Source organism: Haliaeetus albicilla, chromosome 17, assembly GCF_947461875.1.
Source record: "Haliaeetus albicilla chromosome 17, bHalAlb1.1, whole genome shotgun sequence".
NCBI lineage: Eukaryota > Metazoa > Chordata > Aves > Accipitriformes > Accipitridae > Haliaeetus > Haliaeetus albicilla.
In genome coordinates, this window is record NC_091499.1 from 21043108 (window position 1) to 21064492 (window position 21385).

At 39.3% G+C, this 21385-nt stretch overlaps 1 protein-coding gene across 1 annotated transcript in view; it reads right to left on the bottom strand.

Annotated features, from left to right (window-relative positions):
* The window catches only part of PDSS2 (decaprenyl diphosphate synthase subunit 2), a 122667-nt gene that overhangs the window by 24474 nt on the left and 76808 nt on the right, over window positions 1-21385 (bottom strand). Inside the window, exon 4 of the mRNA XM_069804984.1 lies at window positions 4687-4761. Within this exon, the coding sequence (XP_069661085.1) occupies window positions 4687-4761 (75 nt within the window). The remainder of the gene's footprint in view (window positions 1-4686; window positions 4762-21385) is intronic.

Genomic DNA, 21385 nt, shown 5'->3' on the forward strand with positions numbered 1-21385 from the left:
AAAAGCTTAGTATTTAAAAGAGCAAAAGCAGTAAACAAATAGCATTGGCCTTCTTTCTAGCTATGCTGGGGTTTTTTTCCCCTCTGACACATTTACCCATTCTTTTCACAGATGCTCTTTACTCAAATTCCATATTTTATCCTTCCCTTTTGTCTTACAAGAGAAACATTTGTTTAAAAAAAAAAAAGTGGAAGCTCTGACTCTGACTGCTGCCCTGCTAAAAGTTGGTTTACGTGACTCAAAATACGTTTGATTTACCTCCTATGGTAAAATTCATAAGCAAATCCTTTACTTATAACATAGACTCATAGCAGTCCAGTTGATGGACACGTGCAGTATCCCAAAACATTACTCCTCAAAGCGGGACTGGTGACCAAACATCAAAGAAGAATTGGTACAACTCACTACATGTAGTCTGTGCTTTGCTGGAAAATAAACTTATTTTCATTAAACACCTCCCCCCCTCCCCATTAGTCTAAAACAAATACCTGTTAATTCACTATTTGGTACAAGGAGTACTAAGTATTTCTTTTTTAAACTTGTTTTACACATTAGTTATGCACAATTTTCAAACAATTGCATTGAAAATTTCAACAATACCAAACAGCTCTTCTAGCCATCAGTGGAACATGTTGGAAATGGTCTTGTCTTACTTAACAGTCCCATTCTGACACTAAAAATGAAGTTTGGTAATGCATATTTAGCATCAGCTAGATATTCTAGAGGCAAGGAAAAAAACCAACAAAGCAGTTTCCCATGAAAGTCCCAAACACTTTAAGATTGCAAGAATGGTCTGGCAGGTGAAGCACAAGAGCTGACACACTCAAGTCCTCCTCTTGATTCTGCTGTTTGACCTTGGGCTTTCCTGCATCTCTCGTCCCTGTTCAGTGAACTGACAGGGGTGTTAAAGCATTCTGCATTAGTATTTGTTAAATGATCTGGGATATTAAGACAGAAGGTTTCTAAAAGTGCAACAGTATTCTGTGAGTTAGCAAACATTTTAGAAGCCTTCAGTAGGCCTTCAGGCCTTTTAGAAGCCTTCAGGAAGTAGGAAACACACTCAGTGCAATGTTTTTTCTGTTAAAAATAGGTACCATGATCCTGAGTGAAGGCCAGATTAGACAACTTTCATCTTTGCACTAAGGTACAAATTTTTACTCCCAAATTAGACCTAGATTTAGGAAAGACAGACAGAGACTGGCAATAACGTCCTTCACTCACAGAATTTTGGGTTGAGAGGAGATTTAGCACACAAAGCTGCAAAGGTTTATCACATCACCCCTTTCTGCTCCAGCTTACAGTCCAAAACACTAGCTTAATATTGCTAATTGCAATGTCTTAAACCACAGCAGCTATTTAGTATTTTGAACGTGAGTGGCAGCCCTAACCTTCAGGCTGTCTTTGCAACCAAAGCCTACACTTTGTAGTTTGGGTTGTCACTTCAAATAAAGATGAAAAGTTAAAAATTATCTTTATTTTCCCCGTTTCACACAGATCTAATGACTCATTATGCAGACAAGACGAAGAATGACCAAACAGAATGTACTAAAATGGGATGGCTGTAGGATTGCATGTGGTTTTACAGAGAAAAAAAAGTGGTAATGAAAGCTGTCAAATAATTATATCCATTATATGTCTTCAAGAGTAAATACGGTCAGTCTTCTTAGGTCAAATGATTCTTCCAATTCTCCTACTGGGTCATGCAAATGAAGTAAACTGAAACATTCTTTTTGGGGTAAACATGAACTTAAGGTCTCAGAGGAGAAAGGTTAATTTTGGAGAGTTATTTTTGTATTTTTGTCTACCATCTAGGTAGACATCTAGCAAAGCTCGAAACAACTTGGTGCCAAATCAGTCTATTTTATGGTACTGAGGAGCTTTATAACAACTGCGTTAAAGACATTTAACATATGAAGTACAGTTTTCCTGCCTCAAAAAAACCCCCCAACACAACCAAACAAACCAAAAAACACAACAACAACAAAAAAAAAGGTGAGAGGATATCCTTCTGCTTTTCCAAATTTAAGACATTCCCAGCAATGAAAATGCCATTACTAACATCCCTATGCACTACTCTTAAAAAAAAACCAAACAAACCTTGACTTTTGAGATTTAGTTGCGAAGTAGATTAAAGCATTTGTCTTACCTATAGGAAATGTAGTTCACATTTTTGTTTCAGTCAAATTGCAATTGGGGATGGAGGATAAGACAGACCAACAACTGACCTAGTCCATTTGGCAATCCTTGCAAAAGAGATGTTCAGGACACGAATGGGACACTGCTTCAGCAGAATAGTGTGAGGAAAGCAGCAGGGATATGTCTCATATACAACATGGAACGAAATTTCTCAGAGGACAAGATAAAAAAAAAATTAAAGCACACAAGTCCCACACTTGTTTGTTCTAGGTCTCATCAGAAGACATGCACTACCCATTATAATGAAAATTCAGACACTGTCATGTAAATTTCAGTATCTTTTATACCACCATACTAATTGTGATTTGAGTCAACTGGGTTCCCCTTAGGAAGGGTATGCTGTACTTCCAACTCTCCTTAGACAGAAAAAGTCACTGAAACAAAATAAGTCTTTGCTATTTGTAATTGGGCCAGGGCAGGGTAAACATCATGCAGCTGTGCTTAGTTTATCTCACACTTCCCTTGCAACCTACACATGTGGAGTGCTTCAGTAATGCAATAGAAAATAAACAGAAAGACTAAGAAAAAGAAGATTAAGACCTTCTGCAGTGGCAGGAACCCAAAAGAGTCCACAACATTTCTCATTTATACAGGTGAGACAAGGGGAGTCAAAAGAACCTCAGTAGACATAATAAATATGGTTAAAATAAAACGCAGTTTCATTGCCGAGATGAACTTGTAGAGCTTTACTTCTACACACAAAAGAGTAGTTGTTTTTTAAAATGTGATATATCTGGGATCTACTTGTATTTAGAAACCTGCTTGAATATGGAAAACAAAATTTTAAACATTCTTTGCAAAAATCTCAATGCCATCATCTATTTTAACGTATAACCTTGAGCACAGTACTTGGGAGCAACCCCGAAGGCTGAAGTGTGTTTATCCACAGGTTAAACACAGCAGGTGCAGAAGGACCACCAAGTTCCCAACATCACATTACTGCCACGCTTCCACCCAGGGTCCCCTCCTGCGAGGTGCCAGAGGATGCTCCGTGCCAGTGGTCCCCTGCGCACAGCCGTGCCGCCTGGCGAGCCCGTGGCCCCAGGCGCGTCCCAAGGATGCCGTTGCCGCTTTCCTGCTAGAGGCTCTCGCCTCCTCTGAGGGAAGAGCTCAGCTCGTTGGCGTGATAGCTTCCTACCTCACTGGTTTCAATCAAAACAAGAGGGATAAGCTTAAATGAGGTTAGTTTTAGTAACATCTTTGCTGCTGCAGAGCAGGAGAGACAGATACTGACCAGCAGAGTCGCTGGGTGCACCAGCACCCTCCAGAGCTGACGGCACGTTCCGCTTGCCCACTGGGGTTTCGCTGGTGCAGAGGCATCAGTGCAGGTATCTACTGTAGCGGTAACCAATGCGATCAGGGCTTCCACTAAGGTATTAATTCTTTTACATATTAAACACGGCAATAGTAAACCAGAGCTACAGTCTAACTACACAACAAATATAAATGAATTCATATATCTCTGCAATCTTCAAGCCATTTCACCTACTGAATTTTAAGATTCAGGTCTCCAAGGCAAACTAGGCACGTGACACAGCTTCACTATAAGTAAATCTATCTACCTCAGTGGATTTCAAGGTAGATATTCACATACACACCCTGCTCATCAGCGAGTGAAAACTTGCTATCATAGAACCTGCAGAGGTCATGGCAACTTTAGACTATCAATTCTTTGCATGGGTTAAGATACAGTCATAGCAAATGAAAGAAAGAACTCTTTTTTGCTCCAACACCCTGCCCAAGCAAGCCTACTTCAAGACATGTCTACAAGTTTCCTTAAGTATTCCAGTAAAGACAAAAATATCTAGATTTAATTTGACAAAATTTCATTACAGTTCTTGCTAAACAATAACATAGTACATCTGTAGTTGCCCTTGAAGAAATACAAAATTATTTGGTGTGAAACGTTGGCAGCTGCTGTCTTTGCCCATGCTGACTCCTGCAATGCGTGCATGGTGATTTCTGGTGGAGAAGAGTACAGTGCTACACTCATACCGCTTCAGGACAAAATTCGTGTTTATACTATCAAAAGGTGAACACTCAGAAGAAGAAAGGACCTGATAAAAGTTTGGGATGAAGTGTTTTGTAAACATCTTTGGGCTTGGAAATGAGAGATTTAACATGAAAATATTAATTATGTTGACAACATCGTAATAAATACTTCTAACAGAACCTTGACTAGAAACCTCTGGAAGTGTTTGGAAAGCCCACAGCAAGACATGTCTAGAGCTCCTGGCAATGACACATAATATTATTTTATTAAGCACTCACAGAAATAAAATAGTCCCTCCTTGAGCATTTCTAGAAACTTTCATCAGAGTTCACAGGTATCATAATGATGTTAATGCTGAAACTCACTAGGACTGCAGCTAATTCTCTTCCTCCCTCTCCCTCCTCCTTTCAAACAGATGATAAAGTCATCCTATTTATCATAGTCACACATTAATATCACGAAACTTCTTGGGTAGGTAAAACTACTGAAATTCTTACCTCAGACGATTTTGAGTTTTCATAATATATACCTTGAACTAAGTCACCAATAGCACTTGAAATGAGTTCCACAACCTGTAAACGAAAAGGAGAAAAAGCCTTATATCTTTAATTATCACCAAATTTACTAACAAAGCTACTGCCATGTTTCCAGAGAGATAAGTGGTCACAACTTTCCTTGCAGAAAGCTAGTTGTAAAAGACTCCAGGATTTATTGGGATATATTCTGCACAAGCTTGATCCTGTCTCTCTGCTAAAACCTTTACTACAGTAACTCTTCTATCAAAGTTTTAAGTTAATATAAATGAAAAACAAAACTGTTTTTTCTAAAGTGTGAACTATGGAGTGTATTCTCACAAGGATGTTCACAGAACTAATAAATCCCAGTTCATGAATATGAGACAGTACCTCATCTGGGCTTTGTTTTGTTTTGGTTTTTTCCTGCCAAGTAAATACTTCACAATATCCCTCATTGGGAGCTGTTAAAATTCTAATCTTCATGGCTAATACAGAAAAGTCAGAATCCATAGAAAGGTAACCTTTCAAATGTGATCATTTGGTATTCGGGTGCCTTGGGAATGCACTGTGGATGTATTTAGTGCATGGCCTGAGGCTCAGCTGTACCACATACACTGAAAGTCTGCAACACGGGAATGTTTAAATCAGATTTATCAATCTGTATTATCTTCAGGGTTCAGACTTATTTTATTTTATTCAAGCGAAGCCGAAAAATCTGAACTTGATCCAGAATGTAAAACAAGCAGTCCACGGTCTCCCTGGAACTACTGTACAATTTAAAGTCGTGCACATGAACTGTCTTAATTGGAACAAAATACTCAGATTTATTGTAAAATTAAATGCAGGCATTTCAAATAAGCACACCTTAAGGCTACCCCTTTAGTTGCTCACAAAGTTTTAATTTCTTGAATGTTTAATTTCCTATGCGTATGAGTCTATATCTGATTCCTCTTTTTGCTTCCTAAAATTCAACGTAGTTCTTATTGAATTAAAAGATATAGTTTCCATTTTTATCATTCTTGTAACTGAAGACAAGAAGCCAAATGATAAAACCCCTAACAGAAAGATATTCCAACATTTAGGCATACTTTATTTGATAATAAAAACACATTTGTATGCTAGTTTTGAGTACTAGCAGAAAGGTTGTGTATTTTCTTTTTTTTAAACACTGATTCATATACATATTCATATACACAGAGCAAGCGCTAACTTTAGAAATGGTGCTGATTAAAAGTCATGTTTTTTCTTGCAATGCATATGGGTTAATTTGCAAGACCTATAAAAACAGCCTAAGAAAAAAAATAAAAATTCACATTGCCCTTTAGGAAACTAGATACCGAAGAAATATTGTAGCAATATGAGCTGCAGAGGAACTGAAAGGACAATGATCCTACAGTGTTACCAGATGTGTTGAGTTATTTAAGTGGGGAACAGAGAAAATGAGGGGCCTTTTTTTTTTTTCTTCTCCCCCCCCCGCCTTTTTTTTTTTTTTTAAAGGTATCCGATAAGCCTTATTCCCAAATCCAGGAGGACTGAGTATCGCCAATAGGTCTATGAAAGTCTGTAACTAAATGCCCAGGATCAGATTGTATTACAGTTTATACAAGCAACATCCCAAGATTCTTCTGATGGCTAGGACACATAATACAGATCAATCACTCACTAAAAAATGTTATGGTTTGTGAAATGGTCTGAGCTCAGAGACCTACACTGGTAATATGAAGAGGAATTTACAAAGACACTGAGTCCTACTCTAAATGTCAAAGTGATAGTATGAACTTTTAACAATGCAGCTGGCTCTGGATAACTAGACCTTTTTCCTTTCTTGCGTGAAACTCTAGACTGAGCAGGACCCTGTTTTGGAGTTTCTTTTTTCCACCTCGCCTCTCTCTTTTTAGTGCAACTCTACTCTCAAAGGCAATTTTAACTGACTTAAAACAATCTCAGCGAAACATTTGTGAACAATTGTACCTCTTCCTCTTAGAGTTTATAAAACATCTTTGGAGAATTACACATCCACTATTTAGAAGAATTCATATATTAAATACCATTATGCCTTTAGTGACATATTGAACACTATGTTAGCAAGAATTTAGTATTAATATTACCTCTCTTCTTTCCAAATATCTCCTTTTCTTTTTAATAATATTTTTCTAAGGTAAATGCAAGGCCATACAGATCACTACCAGGAATGAAATTTCAGTTTCAAGAGCACAGCGGGATGCTTGCATGAGGCTCTGTTACTTCATCACCCCTTAATCCGATCTATGAAAAGCATCTGCTGCTTAACATCAGTGGCCTGGGGTCCTGAGCACTGGGGAAAGCAATGAGAAATGAGGAAACCACATAATTTTCCTCTGCATCCCAAACTGACACAGAGGAAGAAAAATTATTACAGGTTCAGTAGTATTCATGCAGTCAATAATATAGTGACTAGCTCTTATGCAGCATTTTTCATCAGAAAATTTGAAAGCAGTCAACATGCCCTGCAAAATTTATTCCCTCCTGTTTTACCACAGAATCATAGAATGGTTTGGGTTGGAAGGGACCTTAAAGATCACCTAGTCCCACCCCCCCTGCCATGGGCAGGGACACCTTCCACTAGACCAGGTTGCCCAAAGCCCCATCCAACCTGGCCTTGAACACTGCCAGGGATGGGGCAGCCACAGCCTCTGGGCAACCTGTTCCAGTGCCTCACCACCCTCACAGGGAAGAACTTCTTCCTTACATCTCACCTAAATCTATCCTCTCTCTGTAAAGCCATTACCCCTTGTCCTATCACTACGTGCCCTTGTAAAAAGTCCCCCTCTGGCTTTCCTGCAGGCCCCCTTTAGGTACTGGAAGGCTGCTATAAGGTGTCCCTGGAGCCTTCTCTTCTCCAGGCTGAACAACCCCAACTCTCTCAGCCTGTCTTCACAGGGCTCCAGCCCTCTGATCATCTTCGTGGCCCTCCTCTGGACTCGCTCCAACAGGTCCATGTCCTTCTGATTTTGGGGGGCCCAGAGCTGGATGCAGTACTCCAGGTGGGGTCTCAAGAGAGTGGAGTAGAGGGGGAGAATCACCTCCCTCACCATGCTGGTCACACTTCTTTTGATACAGTCCAGGATACAGTTGGCTTTCTGGGCTGTGAGCACACATTGCCAGGTCATGTTGAGCTTCTTGTCAACCAACACCCCCAAGTCCTTCTCCACAGGACTGCTCTTAAACCGCTCATCATCCACTCTGTATTTGTGCTTGGGATTGCTCTGACCCATGTGCAGGACCTGGCACACTTGGTCTTGTTGAACTTCATGAGGTTTGCACAGGCCCACCTCTCAAGCCTGTCAAGGTCCCTCTGGATGGCATCCCTTCCCTCCAGCGTGTCGACCGCACCACACAGCTTGGTGTCATCAGCAAACTTGCTAAGGGTGCACTCAATCCACTGTCCGTGTCACCGACAAGGATGTTAAACAGTGCTCGTCCCAATACCGACCCCTGACGAATGCCACTGGACTGCTCTCCACTTGGACTTCGAGCCTTTGACAGCAACTCTGAGCATGACCATCCAGCCACTTCCTTTCCACTGAGAGGTCCATCCATCAAATCCATGTCTCCAGTTTAGAGACAAGGATATTATGTGGGACAGCGTCGGATGCTTTGCACAAGTCCAGGTAGCTGATGTCAGTTGCTCTTCCCTTATCCACCGATGCTGTAACCCCGTCATAGAAGGCCACCAAATTTGTCAGGCACAATTTGACCTTAGTGAAGCCTTGTTGGCTGTCACCAATCACCTCGTTATTTTCTATGTGTCCTAGCACAGTTTCCAGGAGGATCTGCTCCATGACCTTGCTGGGCACAGAGGTGAGACTGACTGGCCTGTAGCTCTCTGGGTCTTCCTTTTTTTGCCTTTTAAAAAAATGGAGGTTATTTTTCCCCTTTTCCAGTGAGTGGGAACTTCCCCAGACTGCCACGACTTCTCAAATACGATGGATAGTGGCTTAGCCACTTCCCTCAAGACCTGTGGATGCATCTCATCAGGTCCCATGAACTTATGCACCTTCAGGTTCCTCAGATGGCCTCGAACCTGATCTTCTTCTATCGTGGGCAGTTCCTCATTCTCCCAGTCCCTGCCTTTGCCTTCTGCAACTTGGACAGTGTGGCTGGAGTACTTGCCAGTGAAGACTGAGGAGAAAGAGTTGTTGGGTACCTCAGCCTTCTCCATGTCCCGGGTAACCAGGTCTCCAGTTTCCTTCTGGAGAGGGTCTGCATTTTCCCTAATCTTCCTTTCATCACCAACATACCTATGGAAGTTTTTCTTGTTGTCCTTGACATCCCTGGCCAGATTGAATTCTATCAGGGCTTTAGCTTCCCTAACCTGATCCCTGGCTGCTCAGACAGTTTCTCTGTACTCTTCCCAGGCCACCTGTCCTTGCTTCCACCCTCTGTAGGCTTCCTTTCTGTGTTTGAGTCTGTCCAGGAGCTCCTTGTTCATCCATGCAGGCCTCCTGGCGTTTTTGCCTGACTACTTCTTTGTTGGGATGCATCACTCCTGAGCTTGGAGGAGGTGATCCTTGAACATTAACCATCTTCCTTGGGGCCCTCTTCCCTCCAGGGCTGTATCCCATTGTACTTGACCAAACAGATCCCTGAAGAGGCCAAAGTCTGCTCTCCTGAAGTCCAGGGTAGCGAGCTTGCTGTGTACCCTCCTCGCTGCCCAAAGGATCTTGAACTCCATGATTTCAACGTCACTACAGCCAAGGCTGCCCTTGAGCTTCACATTCCCCACCAGCCCCTCCTTGTTGGTGAGAACAAGGTCCAGCACAGCATCTCTCCTTGTTGGGTCCTCTATCACTTGGAGAAGGAAGTTATCATCAATGCATTCCAGGAACCTCCTGGATTGCTTATGCCCTGCTGTGTTGTCCCTCCAACAGCTATCCGGGTGGGTTCAAGTCCTCCATGAGGACCAGGGCTTGTGAACATGAGGCTGCTCCTATCTGTCTATAGATGGCCTCATCCACTCAGTCTTCCTGATCAGGCTGCCTGTAGTAGACCCCCACTATAATGTCACCTCTCCCTGCCTTCCCTTTAATCCTGACCTATAAGCTCTCAGTCTGCTCATCCATCCCCAGGTGCAGCTCCATGCACTCCAGCTTGTCACTGACACAGAGGGTGTCACCCCCTCCTTATCTCCCCTGCCTGTCCTTCCTAAAGAGCCTGTATCCTTCCATTCCAACACTCCTGTCATAGGAGCCATCCCACCACGTCTCCGTGACGCCAATAAGATCATAGCCCTGCAGGCATGCACACGTCTCTAACTCCTCTTGTTTATTCCCCATGCTACGTAGTTTGCACAGAGGCATTTAGGTTGGGCTCCCGATGAAGCTGACTTACTGGCTGGAGTGGCTGGAATTCCTCTGTGCTGCTCCTCTGGTGCTCTTCTGCTGACCTGTGATCCCTCTCCAGGCACTGGGCATCTTTTGCTGGCACTGGCATCAAACTGGTAGGAGTGGGATGGGTTGAGGTTCCCCTCCCCTGGCAACTTTAGTTTAAAGCTTTCTTCACCAGCTTGGCAAGCCTATGACCCCCTTATGTAAGGGGAAAACAGTGACAGGGAACTGATTTTCCCCAAAATTATGCAGCACGCCAGTGGAAGAGCAGAAAACAGTATCCAAGTTGTCTCTATTCTCATCAGCGCCTTTCCGCCTGACCAGTGTCCTGTTCCACGTGCTGACATTTCTGAGAAGCAAGTTTGAAGAGCAGGAAAGGTAGATGAAAAATCAAGTGCTCCCAACTGCTTCTCTTCTCCTTTGAAGGTTGAGCTCCTTTTTAAACAAGTTCAAAGATGGGGAAAGGGAAGAAAGGATTGCCAGAATTAGTGCTTGAAAACAGCAACATCTCAAAAGAGACCACAGGCTGCCTATTCATAATCTCTCTTCCCACTGTTTTTTCAATCCTCTACAAGTTTTTGAGAAGCCTGGTCCCTCTTAGATGAGCAGGAATAACATCATACTGAGAGAAAACAAACTTCCACTCTGTTTTTCATTTTCCACTCTGCATCAGCATCTTCCAAAGCACTATGTTTTCTGCTTCCCCAGAGCATCTGCAGGGCTAGGAACTGCCCAGGGGATGACCCATTACTTGCAAGTGACAAGTGCACATGCAAATAATTTCACACCCTTTAAACACATGTTCTGAAACAGTTCTGCCAGTGTTCATTTTTTTGTTGTTATTTTCTTTTCCTAAGGAGGTATCACTTCAACAGCTTATGTAGAGATGTGATCTCTTCTGCTTTTAAAAGGTCAACGCAAAGACATCAATTTAGGACGAACATAGGGAAAAGAGATGGATTGTTAAAGCTAAAAATCTCTCCTACTATCTAGGCAGACTAAGTGTATAACATGATCTAAACTCTGGACACAAGCACGTGATTGCCGAGTCCATAGCAAGACAGAACTCATGCTCTGACCTCTCCAATTTGTGCAAATATGAAATAGTCCAGAAGACTGTGCTATGTTTCAATGCTAGAAGAGCTCTGTAGGTTTGAAGACAAGTTTGGTGAGAATTTGCCCTTTTCTGGTATAGTAACTTATTTGTCAAAAATGCACAGCTTTAGCCCTTCAAGGCTCTTTAAATTTACTTTGAGTCTAGTTTCTCAAGCTCAGATTTTCTAAATAATGACTGAAGAAATAAAATGGTGGTAATTTTCTTAGCAGTTCAGAAAATTACTCGGGATGTTCAGCGAACCACACATTGAATTTCCTCCCTCCTTTTTCTGAAATCAGACTAAATCTTTCAGGTAGTTTACTGAGGACCCATCTATATATAACATAATTCAGGGTTCAGAATTCCCAAAGCATTCTGTATACATGATGACACAGAATAAGGCCATGTATTCACTGTCATAGGTACAGCAGCACAGTTCTTGCCTGCAGCTGACCGCCCTGGGAAATCCAGCTCCGTCTATAAAAAACAGAGGTGTATTTTAATTAAAGTGAAACTTTAAAGCTAGAAGGACTGCAGGGAAATCACAGAATATAAGACATATTGGTAGAATACTTTCTCTGAAGTTAGAAAATATGATTCAGACTCCTTCAAGCACAGTAAAAAAATGGATTCTGGGCCCCACTCATCCTTCACAAGATTTCTAAACACCTGGATGAAAAGACGACGCTGCTGCCATCAGTTTAGGAACTCAAGCACTTTGTTCCCTTTACTTGTCTTCAAAATATTTTGTTTAAAGTTCACTGCAATATAACACTGCATATGTATTTTTTCCTGTTTTTCATTCTAGTTTAAAAAAAGGAATAAAATTGAGCTCCATTCAATGTGTGGTGGTTTTATTTTAAATTCAGCAGCTGAAATGGAATTGATTACACAGACCACTATTTCAGAGCAGTAATACAATGTCTCTCCAGACTCTACCAGATATTTTCAAGGGGAACATCAGGGAAAGGATGAAGCTCTTGTGGGAGGACAGGGAACAGCACTAGGAAGAACACAACAACAGATATATCTTTGTTCCTCATCCTTCCCGATTTCTATTTGACAAACTTCCTTATCTTTGCCAAATTCCTTTCAAGAAGGACCACAAATAATTCCTTCCTGTCTTAGTGTTGAAACAGTACCCTTTCCTCATACAACTCTGACAGACCATACTCCTTGCTGCTGATGTGTAGACTTGAAAACACAGCAAGACTTCTCCATACAAGTAAAGAAGAAAATTAGATAGTCAAGAAACATTAAATATACAGATAAAAGTTCCTTCAACTTGCATTTGACTTCCCTCCCCAAACAAGTGTTAACTTCTGAAAATATTTCCACACTTAAAAATTCCTCGGAAAGTTCTTCAAATTAAACATTCTCCTGCATTTGACACAGAAACACTGCAACACTAGCAAGATAAAGATGAAACTCAGTAAATAGATGAAATTGGATTTTGATTGTTCAATAATACCTAAAAAAAGGGAGCAAAAGCTCTACGGAGTACCAAGAACCCTGGAGTCCAATTTTCTTTCCTGGTTAATCTCCTCAAACATCATTAGTCATACAGCTAACTAAGTGTACTAGCCTACAGATTTTTTTTTTAACATAATGTTTATTGAATCCTATTGGATTTGCTATCTGAAATCATCTTGAGCTTTACTATTTTTTGAAGCTGTCCCTCACTTAGTTGAAACACACAGAAAGGACTCCTCACAGTGATTTCTTTCTAGCAAGTTTTAAATGCTCTTGGAAAACACATTTATGGTTTTCTTCACCCTGTTAATGACAAATTAGTAGCAAAATCCTATGTGGAATGTAAACACATCACCCAAACCCACTACCTGATAAAAAGGTACTTCCTAGACATAAAAAAATCCTTCAAAATAATCAGCAGCAGTCAATTTGAATATTGCTAGTATTATTAAATACCTACCTTAAGGTCAGTCTACCTTCAGGATTTTCAACAGTATTAAGTTACCCTTTTTATGCTGATGCAACACTATCCACAGAAGGGGTTTTCACTAGTATAAAGACTTTTAGTGCATAATTCAGTCATTTTCCTTAATGATAACATAACCAACAGAAGAAACATCGTTTTCCCTTCTCTACCTCCACATAGTACCTTACACAGTGTATTAGTATCTTTGCAGATCCAATGCAGCAGATCCTTGCACTCAACCAACTGTTGATGAGTGAGTCAGGTTAGAGAAGTATGTGATTTCTTCAGCTTGACCCTTTTGGATGGGGTGATTTCATTACACAACTTTCTTCTATACAAAACAGTGAAGAAAGAAGGTACAATGACTACAGGGTTCTGTAGCTATAAAACCCTCCTCATCAATAAATGATGCAGAAGAGCATGGCTATAAAACACTATTTCCAGTCATGCTGGTATAGACAACAATTAAACTGGGATATGTTCACAAATGAATTGCAGATTAAACTGAATAAAAAAAAATAATCTGATCAGCTCCAGGTTGATAGCAATTATACCTGCAAGTGGTATTAACTATTTTGCATAGACTGTATCTGAATAAACGTGAATCAGCAGTAATACCATTTAGCATCTGATGTATGGAATCACCTATTAGATGGAATCAACTAAACAAAACTGCAGATGTTTGTTAAACTAGCAAATCAACAACCCACTGTACCAAGAGTAGCAGCAATCAGATTCTAGACTCCAAGTGAAATGCTGCTGAATTTCAAAACACTAATATTATCGACCAGTTCCAGTCCATCCAAAGATTCAATCTTCTTCCTAGCCAACAAGATGTCAAATACTTCAGCATTTTGTTTAAAATACAGTTAACTCATCTACATTACTGCTGTAATTTTATGCACTATAGTATGTTATTGCACTGAAGCGACTCCAGATGTAAAGGTACTTTTACTAAAAGTTTGACCCTGGGAAGGTTCATTTTAAAGATGAGCTTTACAGCAGTGCAAAAAGAGGGGAGGATATATAATCTATCACTCTATTTACAGGACACATATATTTTAACCTCTCCTAGTAGTACAATGTGTATAAACACCTGCTGGGAAGGAATGAAGAAGAGGGAGCCAAATTCTTCTCAGCGGTGCCCACTGACAGGATGAGGCAATGGGCACAAATTAAAATATAAAATTCCAACTGGACACATGAAAACACTTCACTGTGAGGGCACCAAACAATGGAACAGGTTGCCCAGAGGGGTTGCAAAGTCTCCATCTGTGGAGATATTTAAAAGCCATCTGGACATGGTTCTGGGCAACCTGCTCTAACTGACCCTGCTTGAGCAGGGGGTTTGGACTAGACGATCTCAAGAGGTCCCTTCCAACCTCAACCATTCTGTGATACCAGCAGCTGGTGGAGGAGGACCACACATGATTTTGCATACTCACATCTGCAGCACACGTAATAATAACTTTTCTTGTCTTTGAAATAATAAAACCAAGGCTACAAAGCTGATGCCAAATACTCTCTTAGGGAAGGGTTAAGTTTATGATTGTACTAGGAACAGATTTCCCTTTTATGAATAGTTAAGATCTTGGGAGACTAAGAAAGGCCATCCAGACAAATCATAGATTTTTATCACTACTGCTAACAGCTTTGAATTGCAACAGAATCATCACAAAACTCTATTTTCACTTTTTAAAAGTGTATTCTCTGTTGAAGTTGTACTCCAGGTGGACAGCTGACTATATACTAACCACTGTGACCTCCACTCCTTCTGCAAAATTGTTTATTAACTGCCTTGTCATGAAAGTCCACTTCAAGAACCAAATATTCCGTAAGATCCCACCAACCCAAAGATGGATGTTGGTATGTATTAAGTCTTTACTCAAAAAAAAAAAAAAAGTCTGTTTGAGATAATATTGTTAAGACAGTATTTCACCAGAAACAGATTTGATTGCTTTTTATCCTACCATGCACTCTCAGTATGAATCTTATTATGTTTAAGAAACAGACTTTAAATAAAGCCAAGAAAACAGAACTTGTGATCTTCCAGTGCTTCAGCTATAAAAAGAATGAAGTTGGCATGGCAAATATCGCTCATGGAGGACATCACCTTCCGCAACTTTATGAAAACTCATTTTCATTTTATAATTTGTGTATGAGCTAAAGCTATTTAGCAATGAATTCCCCTATGATGATTATTCATAGCTGTGAAAGAAAAAGCTGTAATGAACATCTCTGCTTTAAGAAACCCAGACAGTGCCAATACCTATTCTAAGTAAGTGGTGAATGAAGCAGCAGAACTGCTGGCTCTTGAGAGTCCTTTCTCACAGTGTGCATCTCATGCAGAATAAAACAGCACAAACCCACAAGTTTTCATTACTTCAATTTCTTGGAATAAATTTTGCTTTCTTTTGAATATCCATTTCCTACATATTCTGGCAGTGATCAACATCTTGGATACGGTTTCTTATTAACAGTTAAGGAAATATCAAATATAGCCACTTTTTAATGTTTGCCTCAAACCTTTGAAAGGCAATTTCTTCTTTGAAAAGTGAGGGGGTCTGCCTTTAAAAAACAAACAAACAAACAAACCAAAACACAAGAACTTTTCTTCCATAATTTGGCCTTAACATTCAATGAAATTGATTTTTATATATATACACACACATGATATGCGTACCTATATATCTCTCAAAGCCCGCAAATATTTTTGATTCCTAAGCCATTTGCCTTTACCACTAGACAACTGTCAGTTCCGTGTCATACATTAAGGGAGCAAACAACAGAGAGGCAGACACTGCTACCCCAACTATCCAGAACACATTTCCAAGGTATAGCGATTATCCTGAGATCTTGAATGACCTCTGACTTTCCCCTCAACAAAATCAGCTTTTTCTTCAGTTTCTTCAAATTAGTTTTAATTTTCTTCTTCATTGATGCTCAACAGTCATCTCTGAAAAGCCCTCTCTTTTTCATGTATAGATAGCATATTAGTATTTTCCAGACCATTCTGTTCATTAGAATGAGGCAAACAGTAGTTCTATCAGAAAAAGAACTACTTAACCATGTGTCAGAAGTAGCTGTGTGGTTTACCTCTGAGGAGGAGAATACCTACCTGGAATAATGACAGGTATTTGATTCAAGAACTCAAGCAGTAAACTTTGACTTTGATCTGCTGGGCAGACCAGAGAAGCAGAAAGGCATGTCCAATTGATACTACGAGGAAGGCAGATTCAGATGCAAGCTGAGGAAATTGTTAAGCGAGACGATTCAGAGGCAAGAACATTAAATGGACTTTGTGCAAACCAGTATGAAAATCTTCAGTAGTTTATTGAAAATTTATCAGAACTGAGCGGGTAACTTTTTCCTGAGACTGTTACTTGCTCAGTCAACATAGCATTGAGACAGAATCTCAAACACTCACAATTCAGTTCTTGATAGCTCCATGCCTCGATGCTTTCCAAATATTCTTGCAGTATATTTTTGGGAAAGAGCTTCAGTCTTAGACTTGATGATTCACAGTGATACCTATGACTACATATTTTGCTATCAGTCTCAATCTCAGTCCTTCCACGTTCCGCAGCAGTCATTCTGCTACAAGGCACTGGCTGTAAGTCATACAGGTCCATAAGAGAAGTGGCAGAAATCACTCTTTTTTTTCTTTTTTTTCTTTTTTTCCCTTTTTTTTCCAAACTATTTTTTCATGCAGAAGTGGGAGGACAGAAAAAAAAGACTGGATTCTAAACATAAAATTTTCCAGCAGTGCCATGGCCAAGAACCACAGAAAAATAAACTCTTTCAACACAGACCTATACTAACCCCAATGGAGTCTAGCTTTGGGAAAGCTTAATATAAGCATTAGCTTTAAAAACCAGTACAGGTGCAAAAGGCCACTAAGGTAAAGGATAGACCTGTTTGAGGAATGTACTGATTATGAATCAAAACAAAGTTAAGTGGTTGTAATCTCAAAATTGACATTCACTGCAATGCAATAGAACTCTTACAGATCAAAAAAGGAGACTGTTTCTAACCTATTACCACAATTACAGATTAAGTCCAATTTTTAGAATTTCAATTAAATTAATAAGTTAATAAGCCGTGTCACTTAATCCTCTAATTTAACTTCTCCAAAAGATTACTTTTCAAACATATAACTGCAGCCATTAAGGTAATGAAATTTTACAAATATTTAATTATATTACCAGTTATAGATAGTAAAAGTGAAATAAAAAAAAAATCTGTAAAAGATTCAGAAAATTGCATGCTTCATTTGCTCAGATGTTATTTTAGGGGCTACAAATTTACTTCTTGAAAACAAAGGCAAATGATGCACTTGCTAAGGAACTGTTCCACTGACACAAGCGTGGAAAGGGGCAATGGGAAGAGCACAATGCAGTAATTAGGAGATTTACTAGCATCATTCTACAATTTTATCATCATCATCACAAGAACTGTTACCTCTAATGACAGCAGAAATGCTAGACAAAAGTTTTAAGGCAGTAGTGTGGGAAAAATTTTATTACCAAGTACTGATCCCAATATGTTTTCATCATTTATCTCTACCATACAGGATTTTTTTTCCCCTAATGCTTAAATTCTTTCATCAACTATTATAAAGAGTGCCTTTTTGCTACCAAAGGAACTTCACATGACTGTCAACAAAACTTTAGTAAAGACATCTTCTTATTAAAAATCCAGTGTTTGAGAACACTGGGCAGAAAAAACAATACATGTCCATTAAATGGACATACAGTTTGTTTGAATTACAGTCTCTTAAGTTTTACTTTAAGGTAAACTAAACCCAAATTTACCTCTCAGCAGTGGATGCAAATTAGTAAATTTTGGTGCACCCTAAAAGTAATTATTAAAACTAATAACAGTTTTCTTAAGAATTGATTCATAATTATATATGAATCATAACAATGTATTTCTCAGTACTGAAAGTGTGTTTGCATTCTCCAATAAAATCTATGCTAAGTTACATGCTCAATATTGGCATACATCTCAAGATTTTAAGATACAGAATACTTATTTAGGGCTGCTCAAAGAAGAGCTTTATTCTGTAATAATGCAATCATGGTGGCTATGTTGTCTTATGTCATCTCCTCTTAGGTTAAAGGTTCAAAAACATTACAATTCTTCCTTGGTTTTCTTCTCCCCCATTACCCAGATAAAACAGTGCTCCTTAAGTGTACTTTTTCATAAATCAGTTCAGAACTCTTTAAACTTATCTATATTTTTCAGTAGTGTCTGGTTTTGAGACACACCCCTGTGGCACTCTAAAATACTAAATTAGAATAAAAAATACTGAGCAATACAGATACTGTCCTACTCCCTATCTAGTCCAGTATTTCACCATCAAACAGTGCCTCAGAGGAAGGTACAGCAAGACAGACATGATAACATACTTCAGAAAAGCTCTTTATCCTGCTCTCTAAAAAATATTCTGAAGGTTGTTTTTCTTCATTTTTTTTCTCTCAAGAGCTCAACTTCACTATCAAACTTCATAACCTGGGTCTCAATCTAACCTGATCTCTGCTTCTTACCAAATTCACGCCTCAGTGCCACCTAGCTGCTCTGTGAGCTGATCATTTTAAAGGTACTCATCTCTAACAGCAGCTTGTATCAGGCAAGAAAAAGGAAGTACAGACCTGAGCAGAGGTGAAGAGCTAAGAATAATTAAAGATATATACAGGATTTGAAAATGGTTTTATTATCAGTGTCAGTTTTCTATATTAACACCGTAACTGAGAGCAAACACATTACTTCTGGTCCTCACCTTTTCTCCATTATTTTTTCATCCGGCCTGCTCTGATCAATACAGATACTGAATTTCACAAGGAAAACTCAGATTAAGGGTCTTTGCTTATTTTATGTAAAATAAAATGTAAATATACTTAGCGGGTATTTATGGTTAACATTTTCCACCAGAGAAAACAATGAAGAATAACACTTTCAAAATAACTTTCATTGCTCTGAAAATAACTCATCTCACAACTATATTTACCAAGAAACAGCTTCTATTCACCTCAAACAAAATGAAAAGTACTGTTCTGAGGGACAGTAATTTGGACCTACTAAAAGTCGGTGGCTGCTAATGGCTGCCTTCACATTGGCAACAAGACATTTCCTCTTAAAAAGGATATCTCTTACAGGATTCTTGATGGTGTGCACTCTTCATGTTCTTTAGAATAAGTTTTCAGTTTTGAAGAGAGGACCAGAAAACTGCCACTGATTCTAGGAATCATTTCTTTAGCCAATCCATGACTCTTCACTGTTTTAATACTTCAAATATTTTTTTTAAAGTTTATGTTCTTCTCTTGACATCATTCAGGGAAAGAAAAAGCCTGATACAAGTACTAGCTTTCTTAAATGACATTTAAAAATTAAAATTGTAGATTCTAGCTGACTTGCTTGTCAATTCTCAAAAACGTCAATTTACATCGAAAGAGCAACTGGCATAATTCCAGAAAGGAGATGCTCTCCATATCCTTCACTGGTCAACAAGGAACCAAGTTGCTCAAGTTCAAAACTGAGCCTTCCCCACAGGACCACAAGTGATGCTACAGAAGTAGAAACCATAGTTCAAGATAAGCAGCTCTTTTATGAAGCACAATGTACATTCAGAGTGTTGCAACAGGAAGACATAGAAGACTTACATGAATAACTTGTTGATGTTTATGCAAACACAAGGCCTATTTTGTAAACAACACATTTGTGCCTTTAGGAATACATATACTTAACATAAGGAAATGCATCCACTATATAAGTACTACATCTGTGCTACTGTTTATTTATAAACAAATAATGCTTAATAAAACAATGCGGTTCTATAATGTGGTCTTCTGGCAGAGCTCTGCATTGACAGACAAGATTCTTATATTCAGTTCCAAGCTTTCAGGCTGCAGATTTTGAAGTGCTTCTGTGAACAGTTTAACTATTCCAACAAGAGCTCACTGAATTATAGTGGGAAAAATAGAGTCATTCTTCAGATTTCAATAAGAACTACAGAGAACACTACCATTACATGTATTTCAGGGTTTTGGGCTAGGCTTCCCCCCTTCCCCCCCCCCCTTTCTTTCTTCTTTTCGGGGGGGGGGGGGGTGTGTGTGTGTGTGTGTGTGTGGTTTCGGATATGCTGGTTTTTTGGTGCTTTGGTTTTGGTTGGTTGGTTTGTGTTTTTTGTTTTTTTTTTTTTTTTTAAATACAAGAGGATGCCTTCCTATCAGTTTATGGAGTTGCAAGCAATGCATTTGCAGATTATTTTATCATTTTCTTTAGTCAGCACCACATCACAGTAAGCATTGCACTAAAATGCATCATTTCATCCTTCTAAAGTTTTACGTATCACTGTCTTCAGAGTGTGAGAGGATCAAAACTGGTCATAAGTACATCTTTTATGCAGCCTCTCCATAGTTTCATAAGACAACTGATGCTCTAGGAAGCTCCAGCTTTAATGCTGCAACAGTTTTCTTCCAACTTATTTGTGATATACCCTGAAAAAGCACATTATTTGATAATATCATGGTCAATATTCACACACCACTTGTGTTAAAACATCCATATTACATATCTGGCTGACTGGTGACAAAAATGCCAACTTTTGCTGTTTGCATCTGAGTGCCACCCTAAAAATACTGCAAGAAGTGAAGGTTACTTAAGCAGAAATCAAAGACAAAACTAACACTTTTTGCTACCAGATTCAAGGAAGGATTTTCAAGCAACAAAACTTGCTGTTAGCGGTTTCAACCCCATAGCCTTGGCTAGGCAAAGCAAGATAACCAATGTTAAAGACATATTACCTTCAGATGGCAACAAAGAACCGTTAAACATATCCTCTTACACTTCTTAATAATTTATTCAAATATTTATTTTGAGCTGCATATAGTCACATATCCCACAAGATAGTTGGGAGGTACCTTATTTTGTTAGGCAAACATCATTTACTTTTCCACCTCTCCCACATCTACATGTTTACAATGACTTTTACAAATATCTTATCACAATCCTAATATCAAAACACTGCAACCTCAAAATGAGAAAACCTATCAAACCCCCATCATTCCATAAAACACATCCCAATCCAATAAATCAGCACATTACCAGGCATTACTGTGTTGTTATTTAAGTAGCAAAACCCAGCCATGCCCTTCCTTGTCAAAGGCTCACCATTCCTAAACCCACTGCTGATATACCGACTACTAAAAGATCCCAACCCAATTCATCTTTGGGGTCAATTCTGTTCTAAAATCCATGGATTAGCAATGCAGTTCTTAA